The sequence below is a fragment of the Microcaecilia unicolor genome, chromosome 7 (assembly GCF_901765095.1).
Source record: "Microcaecilia unicolor chromosome 7, aMicUni1.1, whole genome shotgun sequence".
In the NCBI taxonomy this organism is placed as follows: Eukaryota; Metazoa; Chordata; class Amphibia; order Gymnophiona; family Siphonopidae; genus Microcaecilia; species Microcaecilia unicolor.
Genome location: NC_044037.1, coordinates 239,826,046 through 239,843,470, shown reverse-complemented (window position 1 = coordinate 239,843,470; position 17,425 = coordinate 239,826,046). Strand labels below are relative to the sequence as shown.

The window sequence follows — 17,425 nt, the reverse complement described above, 5'->3', positions numbered from 1 at the left end:
GTGGGATCCCTTAGGAAAGGAAGAGTTAGTGATTATGGAGGATGGGTAGACTGAATGGGTCACTTGACCCTTATCTGCTGTCATATTTCTATGTTTCTATTTTCTATGTTTCTAATTATTGGCACTAATTAGATTTAATTGGAACATATGCACATAAATTTAGGCATGAGTTTTAAAAAGGGGTATGTAAATGGGAGGGTCATAGGCAGAATGGGGGCGTTCCTAGCTTTACGCACATTGTTATAGAATAATGGAGACATGTACCTAATTTAGGCATATACGTTTGCAAATGGCCGCACCTAAAGTTAGGCATGAGCTTAAACACTTTTCTATAAACTGCACCTAACTTTAAGCTCAGCACCAAACATAGAATTCACCCCTAAGGGCAACATGCACTAAACTAAACGAGCCTTTAACGAACAAGTTTTAAACCGTGGCATGCACTAAAGGCCATTTCCCGACGGCAGTAGCAGCTAACGAAAACGGAATGCAGATGAGCAAATTGTGCAGAAACCCTATTGTAATGAGATGCACTAACCTTTTCCGATTGCCTTAACGGTGGAAATCACCGGAAAATTTAACAAGAGGTTGTACCTCTCGTTGAGGCTGCGCTAGATCGAAAAATTGTCAAAAACGTATGTCATATATGCCTCCCAAAGACGCTGTGCTGCTCACCTCCCCGTTTTTCAATCAGCTGATATCGGAGAGTGCAGTTGAAAGCGTCCATCACAAAAATAGCCTTCTATTTTGGCCAAAAATAGCCTTCCATTTTGGCCAAATAATAAAAACTTCCTTTTTGGCCTTGCTTCACTCAGCTGAGAGACCTGGAAGTCTCTGAGCCAATCACAGCGCGTTTAGCTGAGCTAAACGCGCTGTGATTGGCTCAGAGACTTCCAGATCTCTTAGCTGACTGTGAAGCACAGCCAAAAAAGACGTTTTTATTATTTGGCTAAAATGGAAGGCTATTTTGGCCAAAATGGAAGGCTATTTTTGTGATGCACGCTTTCAACTGCACTCTCTGATATCAGCTGATTGAAACGGGGTGAGCGGCGCGGTGTCTTCGGGCAAGGTGATATCATAGGTTTGGCGATACGCTCATGCATTTCCTATACCACTGGCGGAGATTACATCAGATTAACGATACTTTCATGCATCCGACGTTTGAATACCACGCCGAACATGTGCGTCTTTTTTTTTTAGTGCATCCTTCGTTTTTTCTAAACGGTAATGACTTTTACGTTTTTGGTTGTTTTACGTTTTGTTGATGCATCTTGCCTTAAGTTTTTAGAATAGCGTCTAAATGCAGTTACACACATAACTATAAATTAGTGTCAATTAACACCAAATAATGCAATTTAAGGACTATTATTAAGACCAATTGGTGCCTAATTAAACAATAGATGCACAACTGGCACTATTCTATAACTTGTATGCACAAATTTATGCACTACTCGGAAATTTGTGCACACAACTTTATAGCATCCAGGGGAATATATACAATTTTAAGAGGTTAGAATAACTGCAGTGCATACAACTGTATTATGTTTTTGCGTTTCAGATTGCCTTCAGAGGGCTGGGGAGTCGCCTCTTTTGTCTATTTGAACTTACTGCGCAGAGTCAGCAATGCTGCAGGGAGAGCTATAATAGCAATAACCACAACAGCCACGAGGAGCCCGAACAACCACTTGCCAGCTGTCTGAAAAAAAAAAGAGAAAAAAAAGTTAAGAGTGGGGAGAGGAAACAGACATGGAAAACTCAGTGAAGATTCATTACAGCGCTATGAAGCTATGTTCCAAGGTTACTCCTTTACTAGGGTGGAGGAATAAGTACTCACGATCCCTTAGTTTTCTGCAAACTGAGGGAAATCTGGGGATTTAATAACAGTGCTACAATTTATGATTTACATTCAGGTTTCCAGTAAAGAGCAGCCCAGGTCATTCCTTCTTTCTCAACCAATTAGCCTAAAAGAGACCCCCCCCCCCCCCCCCCTGCTGATTTCAGAGTTTCCAAAATGGGGATTACAGGTACCTACCTTCATTTTTTTCCTGATCCTCAGGTAACTGAAGCTGATGCCTCCTGAGTGAAAGACGATCACAAAAGGAAATCAGAAAAAAGAGAAACAGAAATGAGGAGTGGCACACAGATGTTAACTGTTAGTAGCCAAAGTACAGAAGTGTTAAACTTTCAACCAAGAAGTTAAACTTTACTGAAGGACTGTATGTCAGGACTCCCAGCTGCTGCTAATTCCAAAGATCTTGAGGGCGCTCGTGAGACACTTAAGTTATGTTCCTCAGCCTTCTAATATAAATAAACATTAAAATGATTTGAGGAAGGATGTACCATCTGCTGGTTGGGACCGAAAAGCAGAAGAGGCTTTCTGTCCCCAGCCTGAGGCTGTGCTGAGCCTCCCCTAGAGGAGGAAGAAATGAGGGGCACCGAGCTGGGAAAACGGAGTGGTAAAATGATTCAGTGTTCTCTCAGAAATTATAGTACTAATTTATAAAATAAACATTTTATTCTATGTAATTGTTTTGGGGGAAGGGGGGCTGTATGTGGAATTGACTTTATAAAACCAAACCATTGAGATCTGAATGTACAAAACAATTAATTGTGCCATCCGCATTGAACTATCACTATGTACTATTTCTATTGCAAGACTGATCACGTGAAATAAGCTCCCTGTGTACCTTGAGGCAATGTGCCTATGTTCTCCACTTCAAAAAGTATTTGAAGGCTCATTATTTTGAACATGCTTTTATGGGGTGAAGATTGCTTTGATTTTATGCTACAGTCAGCGATGTACAGATTGTCTTCTGATTGTTTTCTGTATGTTCTGTTTTATTATGTTTTCTATGTTTTACTGTAATCTGCTTTGGTTTAAAGCAGAATAGTAACAAAATAAACAAATAAAGCTTGTCTGGCTGCCTAGCTGGTGGGATCTACCTGGTCAGGGGGAAAGGAAGCTTCCCTAAACCCTCTTCCCTTCCCCAGCAGTGTTGGTGGCAAGCTCAAAAAGCCCACCAAATCTTTCCCTCATGTGTGCAAGGGTTTGGCACATAAAAGACCAGATTCTATACTTGGTGCAAAAAAAAAAATCAGCGTGGATGGAAAACGCAACTATGTGTATTCTAGTAAAACGTGACTAAAGTTAGGCATAATTTACAGAATACGTGGACGCCATCCACGTGACTAAACTTTAGGTGCTGTCATTTACAACAATAAAAACCTTGTGAAAATGCCCACACCTAACATTAGGGATAGAGGGGGAAATTCTATATATGGCGCCTACAAAATCGGAGCTGAAATCTGTAGCGACTAAGCATATTCTATAATTTGTGCTAGATTGGGGCGCTAATTATAGAATATTGATTGTCTGATATTTCAGCACCTAAAACTACGTTTATCCGTTCACACCAACGAAAATGTATCATAAATCCCGGCATGTAGATTTAGGCGCACTGGACCATATTCTATAACTAGGCGCATATATTTCAGAACACCCACAAAATTCCCATTTTCCATAACCATGTCCATTTTTGCCTGTGCGCTTTAGAAGTTTGGCGCACATCATTTCAGAATATGCTTAGCAAGTTGTGCACCTAAATTCTAATCAGTGCCCATTAGTACTCATTATTGCTTGTTAAGCTTGTTAAATTACACACATTGTTATAGAATCCATGCTAATTTTGGCACCAGTCTGTAGGTGTGCTACAGTATATAGAATCCAGCGGAGAATGGCTTATTCTATAACTATGTGTGTAAATTATAGGAACACCCATGACCCGCCCATGGCTATGCCCCCTTTTGAGATCCACTTGGTAGAATTTATGTGGACCATTTTATAGAATATGCTTAGCGAGAAGTGCGCATAAATTCTAATTAGTACCAATTAATGGCGATAATTGCTTGCTATCCAATTGAGTTGCATGCACAAATCAGAATATGCTAAGATTTATGCACGAAACTCTAGTCGCACTATATAGAACATATGAACTCAGTCAGACCAATGGCCCGTCTATCTCAGTAGCCAATTCAGGTCACAAGTACATGGCAGAAACCTAATTAGTAGCAACATTCTGTGTTACCAATCCTGGGGCAAGTAGGGGCTTCCCCCCATGTCCATCTCAATAAAAGACAATGGATTTTTCCTCCAGGAAATTCTCCTAACCTTTTTTTAAACCCAGATACACTAGCCACTGTTACCACATCCTCCTGCAAAGAGTTCCAGAACTTAACTATTCTTTGAGTGAAAAAATATTTCTTCCTATTTGTTTTAAAAGTATTTCCATGTAATTTTATTGATTTTCTCTCAGGATTTTATAGATCTCAATCATTTCCTCCCTCAGCCTTCTCTTTTCCAAACTGAAGAGCCTTAACCTCTTTAGCCATTCCTCATATGAGAGGAGTTCCATCCCCCTTTTCATTTTGGTCGCTCTTCTTTGAACCTTTTCTAATTCCGCTATATCTTTTTTGAGATACAGCGACCAGAATCAAATGCAATAATCAAGGTGAAGTCGCACCACGGAGCATTATAATATTATTGGTCTTATTTTGCATCCCTTTCCTAATAATTCCCAGCATCCTATTTGCTTTTTTGGCTGCCACTGCACACTAGGCGATTTCAGCATATTGTCTACAATTAAACCTAGATCTTTTTCTTGAGTGCTGACTCCTAAGGTGGACCCTATCATTAGGTAACTATGATTCGCATTATTCTTCCCAATTTATTTATTTTATTTATTTATTATTAGGATTTATTTACCACCTTTTTTAAGGAATTCACTCAAGGCAATATATAGTCATTTTGCATTTGTCCACATCTGCCATTTGGATGCCCAGTCTTACAGTTTCCTAAGGTCTTCCTGCAATTTTTCACAATCAACACGTGTTTTGACATCTTTGAATAGTTTTGTGACTTCTGCAAATTTAATCACCTTACTCATCATTCCGATTTCCAGATAATTTATAAATATGTTAAATAACACTGGTACCAGTACAGATTCCTGTGGCACTCCACTATGCACCCTTCTCCATTGAGAGAAATGACCATTTAATGCTACCTGTTTTCTGTCCAATAACCAATTCTAATCCACAAAAGGACATTGCCTCCCATCCCATGACTTTTTAATATTCTCAGAAGTCTCTCATGAGGAACTTTGTCAAAAGCTTTCTGAAAATCTGGATACACTATCCACCTTATAATTAAAAGAGAAAAACGCCCATATTCCGACCTAAATCGGGAGATGTACGTCTTTCTCTCGCGGGCGCCCAAATCGGTATAATCGAAAGCCGATTTTGGGCGTCTTCAACTGCACTCCGTCGCAGGAATGAATAAAGTTGACGGGGGCATGTCAGAGAGGTGGCGAAGGCGGGACTGGTGCGTGGTTATCGGCCAAGGAGAGATGGGCGTCTTTAGCTGATAATCGAAAAAAAGGCGTTTTTACCGCGATTTTGGGTCACTTTTTTAGACCCTTTTTTTCATGAACAAGTCCCAAAAAAGTGCCCCAACTGACCAGATGACCACGGGAGGGAATCGGGGATCACCTGCCCTGACTCCAGCAGTGGTCACTAACCCCCTCCCACCAAAAGAAACCCACTTTACAAACTTTTTTTCCCAGCATGTATGCCAGCCTCAAATTCCGTACCCATCTCCATGACAGCAGAATGTGTTCTATCCTCTGACAGGCTTTCCCTGGTTCTGATGTGGGTCTTGGGTGAGTGTGACACCTTTTCTGTTAAGGGCACTGCAGAGTCTCATCAGCAATGCATTGTGGTGGGTGTAGGGTATTAGGCTCCGTGATTCCACTAGCTTGTGTTAAATGCTCACGATGTTGGTAGTTGGTAGGCTATACTCCCATGGTGCTTTTCCCTCTGCTTACTGGGTCAGAGTGTGCCCTGTTTTGTTTCCGGTAGTCCATGAGGTAGTGGCCATTTTTGTAACACAGTTTTAGATCCTGTTCATGTGTTAGCCACGTTATAGCACTTAGTTCTTACCTTGAATGTTGCTGAAAGAGGGCATTGTACACCATTCTGCCAGCTTCGACCTACTGCTAATCTCAGTACCAGCGAGACTTGTTGCCAGTGGGGCACAACCTCTGATCTGCAGTTAACTCTGAGTAAACGTGCTTATTCAAATAAAGGACATTTTCAGCGAGATTAGTCTTCAGGTGTCAACTGGTGTGCCAAGGTTATACAGCAGCAACAAGTCCTGTCCCTGAAGCAATTTTAGTGGGTACTGCAGTGCACTTCAGGCAGACAGACCCAGGCCCACCCCCCCCCCCCCCACCTGTAACACTTGTGGTGGTAAATGGGAGGCCTCTGAAACCCACTGTACCCACATGTAGTTGCCCCCTTCACCCCTAAGAGCTATGGCAGTGTTGTACATTTGTCCCTCCCACGACCAAATGGCTTGGATTAGGACGTTTCTGAGCTGGACGTTTTTATTTTCCATTATCGCAAAAAAAAAAAAAAAAAAAAAAATCGCCCAGCTCAGAAAGGACCAAATCCATGGCATTTGGTCCGTCCAAACCGTATTTTCGAAACAAAAGATGGACGCCCATTTTTTTCAAAAATACGGTCTGTCCCGCTTCTTCACGTACCCGTTTTCGGACATAGACGCCCATGGAGATGGGCGTTCGCGTTCGATTATGCCCCTCCACATCAACCAGCTCACCTTTATTCACATGTTTATTCATGCGTTCAAAGAAATGAAGCAAATTGGTGTGGCAAGACTTCCCATGGTTGAACCCATGCTGACTCTGTCCCATGAAACCATGTTTGTGTGTTCCATAATTTTATTATTTATACTAGTTTCCACTATTTTGCCCTTCACTGAAGTCAGGCTTACTGGTATGTAATTTCCCAGATCACCCCTGGAACCCTTAAAAAGTAAAATTAGCATCCTCCAAACTTCACATACTATGGACGATTTTAATGACAGGTTACAGATCACTCACAGCAGATCAGCAATTTCATGTTTGAGTTCTTTCAGTACCCTTGGATGTATACCATCTAGTCCAGGTGATTTATCACTCGTTAACTTTGGCTCAGTACATCTTCCAGGTTCACCAAGATTTCTTTCAGTGCAGGAAGAGGAAGATGGAGCAGCACAGAGGAGCTTAAAAGGGCAGAACGATGACCTGTTGCTATGTTTGGCACTGCGACAGGTCAGCAAAAACCTCGCAGAATATGATTGGAGTCTTTGTGTTAGGTGCACTTTCCTGGGCATCATCTACCTCAGCTAAATGGTTGGTTGAGTTTTGCTGCAACACCCCCAGCAGAGACTGGATGATCAGTAATTGAGGAATGCTGTGAGTAACCACCTTGCAAACAGACTTCCCTGCTTTCTTACTTCAGGGCTTGTGCTAATGTCTCTGCCCTGTGCTGTGATTTCAGTCCTCTGCTTGCAGTATTTCTCTCTCTGTCTTGTTCTCCCATGAGCATTGTAGTTGCTCTGCCTGGACTGTGACTGCCAAACTTGAAGTTACAGAATACAACTGGCTTCTGCATAGCTGCTAACCAAAACTGGAACTCTGACTTCACTGTAAATATAATCCTATGCTCTTCATATACCTAGTCGTCTGGGAGCTGGCTCTCTGCTGCTTATTTGTAAACCTGCTCTGAGTTTGTGTGATAGGTGAAATTAGACTTTGCTCTGCTGCCTGTGTGTATCAAGTCACTGAATTTTTTTTCAAGAAGTTGTTTTACTCTGCTTGCTGTTTCCATTGAAAGCAAAGTATATCTAGGAAACAGCGTGGACCCAAGGTTTCTTTTTCTGCATGCACCCTGCCTTCTGTACCCAACGTTTCTGCATTGTCCCCTCACCCTGATTGCAGCAGAGCAGGCAGGAGGGGGGAGGGTAGGGCCTAGGCAACCTAGCTCCCCAATATCTAGAAGGAGATTGTGATTGTGTTAGCGAGATAACCCGGTCCTGGCACACAGGAGCAGTAAAGAGACAGATCCCAACACTGGGCCCCTCTTGGAGGCCGGGGAGCAGCATACATACTGATGCAGGAAGGTAGGTGGTGGCAGCAGCAGCTACATTTCCAAGTGGTGGGATGACAGCTGTATCACAAATAGGGGGGGGGGGGGGCAGTGGCCCTGCCCCGGGCCTGGCTCTGTCTCTCGGTGGCCATACCAGTGCCCACATTGTTAGACAAGCATATAGGTCTGCTCAAAAAACAATCTTTACTATGCCCACTTAGCTATGTGGATGCTAGCACTTAATATCTGCTGGCAACCCGATAGCTTCTGGATACCATCTTGAAGTGTTCCAATCCCATCTCCTTCCTCTCACCCTTCAGAACAGCTACTGACCCCCATGTCTGATCCCCCCAGAACATCAACTGATCCCCCCCCCCCCCCCGCAGCAGTCTCATGGCGCTCTCAATCCTTTTCTATCTCTTTCACCACTTCTGCCTCTACACATTCTTCCTCCTACTCTTCTGCTGCTTCCAATGTTCTCAAGGCTCCAAGACCCCTTCTGTTGCAGACCAGGTGATTGCAGAGTTGTGGAAAAGTGTTCTCTGCTCTCTTAGAAAGAAAGTTTTGAGGAGGGAGTAGTTTAATATTTTTAAACTTTTAGAAGGAAGATGTAGGAGAGACATGAAGAAGAGGGCAAAGCAAGGAGATTTGTTATATGGGCATGACAAATGTTGCTCACAACATCATTAACTGGATGCTTTCTTTTCTGAAAATGATCAAAATAATGTGTTGCAAATACCCCACAAAACTGTCAGGTATGCTGTCATATGCTGGCATTGTTATAAGGGTTTACAGGGAGTTTGGGGGTTTTGCTAAGTTGTCATGGTGAGAAATTTAGGGATAAGATGGAGACCAAGCCTCAGATGTCCTGGGAGATCATAGGATAGTGCTCTATCGATGAAGAATGTCTATGCCAAGAATAGCAATAATGCGTCAAGCCATATGTTAACATGGAGGGACATTTTCAAAAGGGACGACCAAGTTTTGATATGGACATCCTTGCAAAACATCCTGATCCAGGGCCGGGGAAACCCGTATTTTAGAAACAAGATGGACATCCATCTTTCGTTTTGATAATACGGTCATGGACGTCCATATCCTGAAATTTGGTCGTCCCTAGATTTGGACGTCTCTAGACATGGACAATTCTGATTTTCGGCGATTTTCGAAACCAAGGACGTCCATCTCAGAAACGACCAAATGCAAGCCATTTGGTCATGGGAGGAGCCAGCATTTGTAGTGCACTGGTCCCCCTGACATACCAGGACACCAACCGGGCACCCTAGGGGGCACTGCACTAGACTTAATAAATTGCTCCCAGGTACATAGCTCCCTTACCTTGTGTGCTGAGCCCCCCAACCCCCCCCCCCCCCCCACTACCCCCAACTGTACACCACTACAACAGCTCTTACGGGTGAAGGGGGCACCTAGATGTGGGTACAGTGGGTTTGTGGTGGGTTTTGGAGGGCTCGCTGTTTCCTCCACAAACATAACAGGTGGGGGGGATGGTGCTTGGTCCGCCTGTCTGAAGTGCACTGCACCCACTAAAACTGCTCCAGGGACCTGCATACTGCTGTCATGGACCTGAGTATGACATCTGAGGCTGGCACAAAATATTTTGAAAGATATTTTTTGAGGGTGGGAGGGGGTTAGTGACCACTGGGGGAGTAAGGGGAGGTCATTCCCAATTCCCTCCAGTGGTCATCAGGTCAGTTCAGACACCTTTTTGTGGCTTGGTCGTAACAAAAAAAGGACCAAGTAAAGTCATCCAAGTGCTCGTCAGGGACGCCCTTTTTTGCCATTATGGGTCAAGGACGCCCATGTGTTAGGCACGCCCAAGTCCTGCCTTCGCTATGCCTCCGACATGCCCCCAGGAACTTTGGTCATCCCTGCAATGAAAAGCAGTTGGGGGCGCCCAAAATCGGCTTTTGATTACACCGATTTGGACGACCGTGTGAGAAGGACGCCCATCTTCCGATTTGTGTCAAAAGATGTGCGTCCTTCTCTTTTGAAAATAAGCCTGTTAGTGTCATTGAGGTATGAGGTAGAGGATCATCCTCAGGAGCAGACAAAGATAGGCTTCCAAAATGTCTTTGTAAAATAATGTCCATGCCTCATGTAGTCTCCCTTTTTAAAATGAAATGCTATGGCAGTGACCTCTTTCATTGTCTTTACTCCAGTGATAACATATTTGATCACATTGTGATCACTACTACCTAACAGCCCCACCACCATTACCCCTGGCACAAGCACCTGTGTACCAGTAAATACAAGATCTAAAATATTTTCCCCTCAGGATGGATCCTAGACTAACTGCTCCTTTAGGTTTCTGCAGTCTAAATACATTTTTCTATAGAGTAGAGGAGTAGTCTAGTGGTTAGAGCACCAGGCTTAACATCCAGAGGTAGCTGGTTCAAATCCTACTGCTACTCCTTGTGATCTTGGACAAGTCACTTAACCCTCCATTGCCTCAGGTTCAAAATTAGATTGTGAGCTCTCCAGGGACAGAGAAATACCCAGTGTACCTGAATGTAGCTCACCTTGAGCTACTACTGAAAAAGGTGTGAGCAAAATCCAAAAAAAAAAAAAACTTCTTTTCTCTAAAGTTTAAGTGCCAAGCATTTAACCAGCTTACTACTTTTTGCAGATCACTTCTCATTTTGTATAATCCTTCAGGGATGTCCAGTGTATTGCAGATCTTTGCGTTATCTGCCAAAAGGGAAATATTCTAACCCTTTTGCAATGTCACTCACAAAGATATTGAACAGAACTGGTCCCAGGGCTAATCTCTAACACACTCAACTGCTCACTTTTCTTCTGAATGACTTCCATTTACAATTACCCTGTATAATCTGTCAGAGGTTTTCCAACTTGACTTTGCAGAAGTCCCAATAGACCACATCCAACATGTGCCCTTAATCTAGTTCTCTAGTCGTTTAGTTGAAAAAAATCGGATTAATTTGACAGGATCTGTCTCTTGTAAAACAATGTAGTCCCAGATTTTAAAACCCACTATATTGTAGATTGCTTCAGTGGTGTCTCCTTTATTTTTTCCACTACTGAGGCGATGCTTATTAGCCTGTAGTTCCCCATCTTCTCCAATATTGTGGAACTTGTCTCATCTCTAGGGATCTCTTACAATACTCATATTAGCACATTTATATGTCTTTGATTATGCTCTAAATTAGATCTTAGGTTTATATCATTGCCCCGTTTGTAATACTGAATAATTTTATTGTAAAATACCTCAGGCTGTTTGGTAAGGCATATCTTTAAAGGAATCTTACCCCACCTATCTGCTCAAAATGGGTAGCTCTAAGGTTCTGGTTACTAAGCAAAACCCAAAATGACAACAAGAAGCTGCATCATTAAAAGACAAGCAAGCAATATATAGACAAAAGCCCTTGCAACTAGAAAGCAAAGAACTGGCCAATGCCATTTGTCTTATTAATGCCAACCTATCAACCTGTGAGCTGCCATATTTTCTTTGAAATGAGAAGAAATTATTTTTTTTCTATAAGATTAGGTTGTATTAGAATGCACGCATGTAATTGTAAGGACTTAACACAACGGTCTAAATGTTCCAAGCCTGAAAATGCTGCACACATGAGGTCAGATGCAATAAAAGGACCTTTCTATTCAGCTCCCAGTGTGAAGGCTGTAGCACTCCTTTTAGGTTAAAATAATAAAAACAAACTGTTGGGGCTTCCTAGTGTGTTTGTAATGCTACTTCCCAATGAATTATTTTAGGGTTTTTTTTTTTGTTTCTATTATTGTAACTGGAATAAAAGAACTTTGTTTCACAATCCAGTGGTTGAGAAGCTACCCTGTAGGAAATTTCACCAGTGCTTTCAAGGATATGTGATAAGGTTACAAATAAACAACATTTATCTCTTAACTGTATTTTGCCAAAAAAAGATATATCTTTCATACATTCTGACTGCTAGATATTAAAAATCATCTCTAGTGCAGTATGTACAACCCACTTAAACAATTTGGCTGACTGGAAAATTTATTAGTAACAGAAAATGTGAAAGTGAAATCAAATACCACAGGTCTGAATTCATCTGAAAAGGCTTTCTACTGTATATACACTAAAATGTATCTATCTGTCCCTTATCAAAATTTGTGTGGGAGGGGGTTAGTGACCACTGGGGGAGTCAGGGGAGGTCATCCCCGATTCCCTCTGGGGGTAATCTGGTCATTTAGGGCACTTTTTGGGGCCTTATTCGTGAAAAAACAGGGTCCAGGAAAAGTGCCCTAAATTCTACTTACAAACGCATACTTTTTTTCCATTATCGGCGAAAGGCACCCATCTCTCCTCGGCCGATAACCACGCCCTAGTTCCACCTTCGCCACGCCTCCGACACGCCCCCGTCAACTTTGTACGCTTCCGCGATGGAGTGCAGTTGAAAACGTCCAAAATCGGCTTTCCATTATACCGATTTATTCATTTTTGTGAGATAAACATCTATCTCCCGATTTGGGTCGAAATCTAGGCGTTTTTCTCTTTCAATTATAAGGTGGATAGGCACCTATGTGTGCCCAATGTGCGCAAATTCAGAACTACCGCCCAGCTACCGCGTGGCCTGGGCAGTAATTTCATTTTTTACATGTGTCCAGTATGCACGCCAGAAAATTTCCGGTGCAGCTCTAACCAGGTGGTAATTGGCAGTGTACATGCACTGATGATTACCGTCCAGTTAACATGTGAGATCTTTCCACTAAGTAAATGGGTGGCAGTAAGGTCTCAGGCCCAAAATGGACGCGTGCCAATTTTTATTTTGCCAGACGTCCATTTTCAGCCCAAAAAAAGGGACTTTTTTGCAGGTGCACTGAAAAATGGACATGCGAACATCCAATACACACGTCTACACCAGTGCAGGCCATTTTTCAGCGCACCTTAGTAAATGGACCCCATATTTTTAACACACATGCACAATCATTTAAAGCCAGGTTGATACATTACCTGCTCTTACCCTACTGCTCTGGTTTAGAGCACACACTGTCCTGAATACTAAGCCCCCTCTCACTTAGGGTGACTTCATCTAACAACGCCCCCCCCCCCCCCTCAGGATCTCCTTCAGGCAGGACCCTCCTTTCCATAAGCAACCATGAGTTCTGGTACATCTTTAGGCCCTTAGGCTATTTGAGTGACAAAATAACCTCCATTAACAAGCTCTTGGTGATATGCAAATTAGGTCTTCCTCCTGGGCCCAGACTTGTGCAAATCATCCAGCATGGCCCTCCTCCAACCAAAACTGTGGGGTACTTTACCTGTGAATTCAGCTTTCTTTCAGCAAGCAATATTGAACTGAGCCCCTCTTAGTAGACTGCTGGGGTCTCAGTCTAACAGCCACCTCCTCTTGGACAGAACTGTATCTCACTGTGGCCTTACAGTCCTGCCCTCCACTCCAAGGCTGTTAGTCCAAGTTTCAAATTAACTCACTGTCCTTTTTACACTACTCTCCCTTCCTGGAGTGTTCTCTTCACACTGCAGATCTCTGTCACTTCTCCTTAGAGAATCTTCTCTGATTAAAGTCATTAAGGTAAGTATCTTCTTGTTACAGGTCTAGCTTCCTTGGCTACTCCTTATGGAGTCTACACCCCAGGGTTCTCAGCCTGCTCTAGCCAGCTTCTCCTCTAGCTTTCCGGGCTCCTCCTTTGGGGTCCATGCCCTGGGGTTCTCAGCCAACTCTGGTCTGCCTCTTAGGTTACAGGTAGGACTTCTTTCTCCTCCTTCTCCGTGCTTTTACGGGGCTTCCAATGCCCAACTCCTACCCTTTCTGGGTCCCTCCTCCTAATTCCAGATGAGTCCAGAACTTTCCTAGCTGGGGCTTTCCTCTTAAAAGGGAAATACCTCTTCTACTCTTCGACAGGCCATCCTGCCCTTAACCTAAAAAAGGGAAGACCACTTCCTATAGCCTACTTGGTTTAGGCTGTTATATGTAAGGCAGAGCTCCCTCTAGTGGCCCTTCCATAGCTAAGTAGGCCTTTTAGTAGCAGCGCTCCCTCCATTGGCATCTGTACAGCAAGGAATGCCCTCTACTTGCCATAGTAGCTATACCCTGGGATGGACTTCAGCACTGAAAGGAATTTTTTCCAGCATGCCTGTGTTTCCTCCTGAAGTTGCACCTCAACATTATGCCTTATTGACAGTGTAGCTTGTAAAGAACTCTTATCAGCTCCTGAACACTTTTCCACCATGTGGCTTGATAGTTGCAAGTTGTACTTTGTCTTCCAGCTATCCTTTACCTCTGGTAGCTGACCACACCAGCATACTGTCTCCTTTGACCTAGCCCTGTCTTTGTCTGATGTAACACAAAGGGATAGAAGCAAAAGTATGTAATGGGTGTCACATCTCTAGCATTGCCTTGCACATGGGACCTCTGAGCAGGACTTAAGCATAACAGAGCCTGCTATATGTGCATCAAACTGCTATGTCTATGCTGCATGACATGTGACCTCTGTTCAGGTCTTCCCCAAAGTCCTTAAGCCAAGGCCTTCACCAGCCATACCGTTCCATCAAGCAGCTCTTGGCTACTACTTCAATCTTTACTGTCATATGTCAGAGAGATGTTAAGCATGCAGCCCCAAGTTACAGGTTACCAGGATGATCCAGGAGGATAGCATTCCTGAGACATAAGCCTTCACATAGGGTGGGGAAAACAGTGCAGAGCCATAGGCTGGTAATCTTATAGAAAATTACATGGCATGGCAGAAGAATCAAGGTAGGAGAGTAAAAATTGAAAAGCACTTTCTCTTACTGCAGGTCAGTAAATATTCAGCAGGCTCACCTCAGTGATAATGGCATTATTTAGAGTTGTAAGGACCTGGGTTCAACCTGGGATAAGACCTAGCTGGAAGACTCCTCTTGCACTCTGGTCACCTGTTTGGCCTTGTGCTTCTGAAATGTGGCAAGACCCTCATATGTCACAGTGTTGAAACAGTTCTTCAAGGGTAACGTGAAAGACTGATCAACCGTTACAAAAACATCCATATTGTTGTAGAAGGAAGGATAATGCTAAATTTTCTCATGCATGAAATTCAGAGCTTTCTACGCTGCGTACATCTAGTAGCACTATAGAAATGATAAGTAGTAGTAACAGTGGCAGGAATGCCTTGGCAGTTTCTCTAGACCTTTCTGATGCCTTTTATATAGTAGACCATTGCCTCATGCTCTCTTCAGTCAGAGAAATAAGATTGACTGGACCAGTCCTCTGTTGATTCACTTCCTTCTTCAATGGATAGCACTTTCTCAGTTTGCTTTGGTTTATCTTTGTCTTCTTCTTTCCCTATTCTTTGTGGTATTCCAGAAGGTTGTGTCCTTGCTGCCTGTGACAGAACAGTGTGTTTTAAGCCTGTAAAACTGCATTCATTAATTCTTGAAGTGCATTTCTCTAATTTGGCCAGCAGGTGGTGCATGTTATGTTTTAAGCTGTTATAAGACTGACCATTCTTTCATTTAGTTAGCACACAGATAAAGGAAATGCCTATAGTGATGTAACCAGCTTTCTTATAAAAATTTGTTGACTGGGCTCAGATTGGCCAAGGAGCTTTTTAAATTTGGATTGTACTCCCCCCCCCCCCCCCCCCCAGTTTCAGCCTGTCAGAAGAGAGATAGGAAGCTGTTTGCTGAAGCCCTTGAAACAGTTATATTTGATAACTGGTGAACAGCTATATGTCCTGATCTCCCCAGGTACTTTCTAGAAAGTAAACAAATGTTTAGTTTGTGTTATAATTGATCCATTTTTTTCAGTTTCTTGTTACTGTTTGCTGATTGCACATTTTCTGTCTACTGTTCAATATTTTATGAGCATAAACATAATTGTTTGTTTACCCTGCTTGTCTGTACTGATAAAGAATCCTGGTGGTTTGTGTGTTGGGTCTGTGAATGCTTTCTGGGAACTGTGGGACCAATGGGAGTATGGCTCCAGTAACCTAGAAATCACTGGGGATAATTTGAAAGTGAAAGACTCACACAGAGGCGGTTGAGACCCAGTCGGTGGATGGAGGGTGCAAGTGCACAAGTGGCAGGTGCATATGGATCTGAGCTATGCTGGAGATAGATCCTCTAAGTGGCCATGGGGTAACCCCAGGTGGGTAGCTAGGCATTTCGTGACACTGTCCTACTATTTAACATTTTTCTTAGCCCATTAGCTATTATTGTGCAAGGTCTCAGCATCAACACCAACTTTTATACTGATGACATTCTTTTGATTTCATGCATTGATCCTCCATCTCCATAACTTATTAGGCTGAACCACTGCCTTGCAAAGTGGTGAGCTGGTTAGATACACACCGTCTGAGAGTTAACCTTAAAAAGACCATAACCTCACAGATAACTGTTAGAACTTTCATCCTTCCATTTCTCCATTGCTATTCAACTCCCCAGTCACTCTGGTTGAGTCCTTTAAATATCTTGAGGTCACTATTAACTACCAATGTTCTTGCACTGTGATAATTTCACTCTGTCCTCTCACTTCTTGACAGTTCATCTCAAATATCTGAGATTCATGCCTAATAACATCACATATGTTAGTACAAACTCATCTTTGTTGGTATCTATCTTTCTATCATCTATCATATCCTGCGACATAAAACCAAAGACCATAATGGGCATATCCCAACCCTTCCTTTCCCTCTCTAATGTTCCCCCTAATTGTATTTACCATACATGTACCTCATTCTACCACAATATCACCTTGTAATTGTGCATACCTTGTATTTGTTCATACCGGAATCGGCTAACACCGTTTATGGTACTATGTAAGCCACATTGAGCCTGCAGATAGGTGGGAAAATGTGGGATACAAATGTACCAAATAAATAAAATATCATAAAATGTCTCCAGTTGATTCATACCATGCAATTCTATGTCACTCTTGACATTACAACCATGCAAACCCTTGTTTTTTTTCAGCACTATTGGTTTCCTCTTCTTTTTTAGGATCAAATTTAAAATTTTAACTCTGCACAGGGCCTTATACATGGTCATTCCCATTTTGAGTCCTTTTCACGTCTGCATGAGCACCATCTGTCAGTCTGTCCAGTCTCTTGAGGTAGGCTGGAATCAGACAATCAGCATGTTTCTTTAAGGTATTGGAAGATATTGCTGTTTATACTCTAGTCTATGTATTAAATTTAAGGCTGGTCTTAAAACTCATCTTTTCAGTTTGGTATTTGATGGGTTTCAGATGAGTGAATACACTGGGCTTATCTGTTACCTCTACTTATCCTTTTATTTTTGTCTATCTCTTTTCTGCTTTTAAGCTGTTCTGTTAATAACTTGGAGTTCTTTTCTGCTTTCTTGTTTATTTGATTGTAAACTGCTTTGCCATTTTGTTATGACAAACAGTATAGCAAGTTCTCACAATATGTACTTATGTAATAAACATAAACATAAGCATTCTTATTATTGAATCTTTTTTTGATGAAAAAT

At 42.5% G+C, this 17,425-nt stretch overlaps 1 protein-coding gene across 1 annotated transcript in view; it reads right to left on the bottom strand.

Annotated features, from left to right (window-relative positions):
• The window catches only part of DPP4 (dipeptidyl peptidase 4), a 187,345-nt gene that overhangs the window by 153,343 nt on the left and 16,577 nt on the right, over positions 1 to 17,425 (bottom strand). Inside the window, 2 exon segments of the mRNA XM_030209009.1 lie at positions 1,609 to 1,696; positions 2,033 to 2,076. Coding sequence (XP_030064869.1) covers positions 1,609 to 1,696; positions 2,033 to 2,076 — 132 coding nt within the window.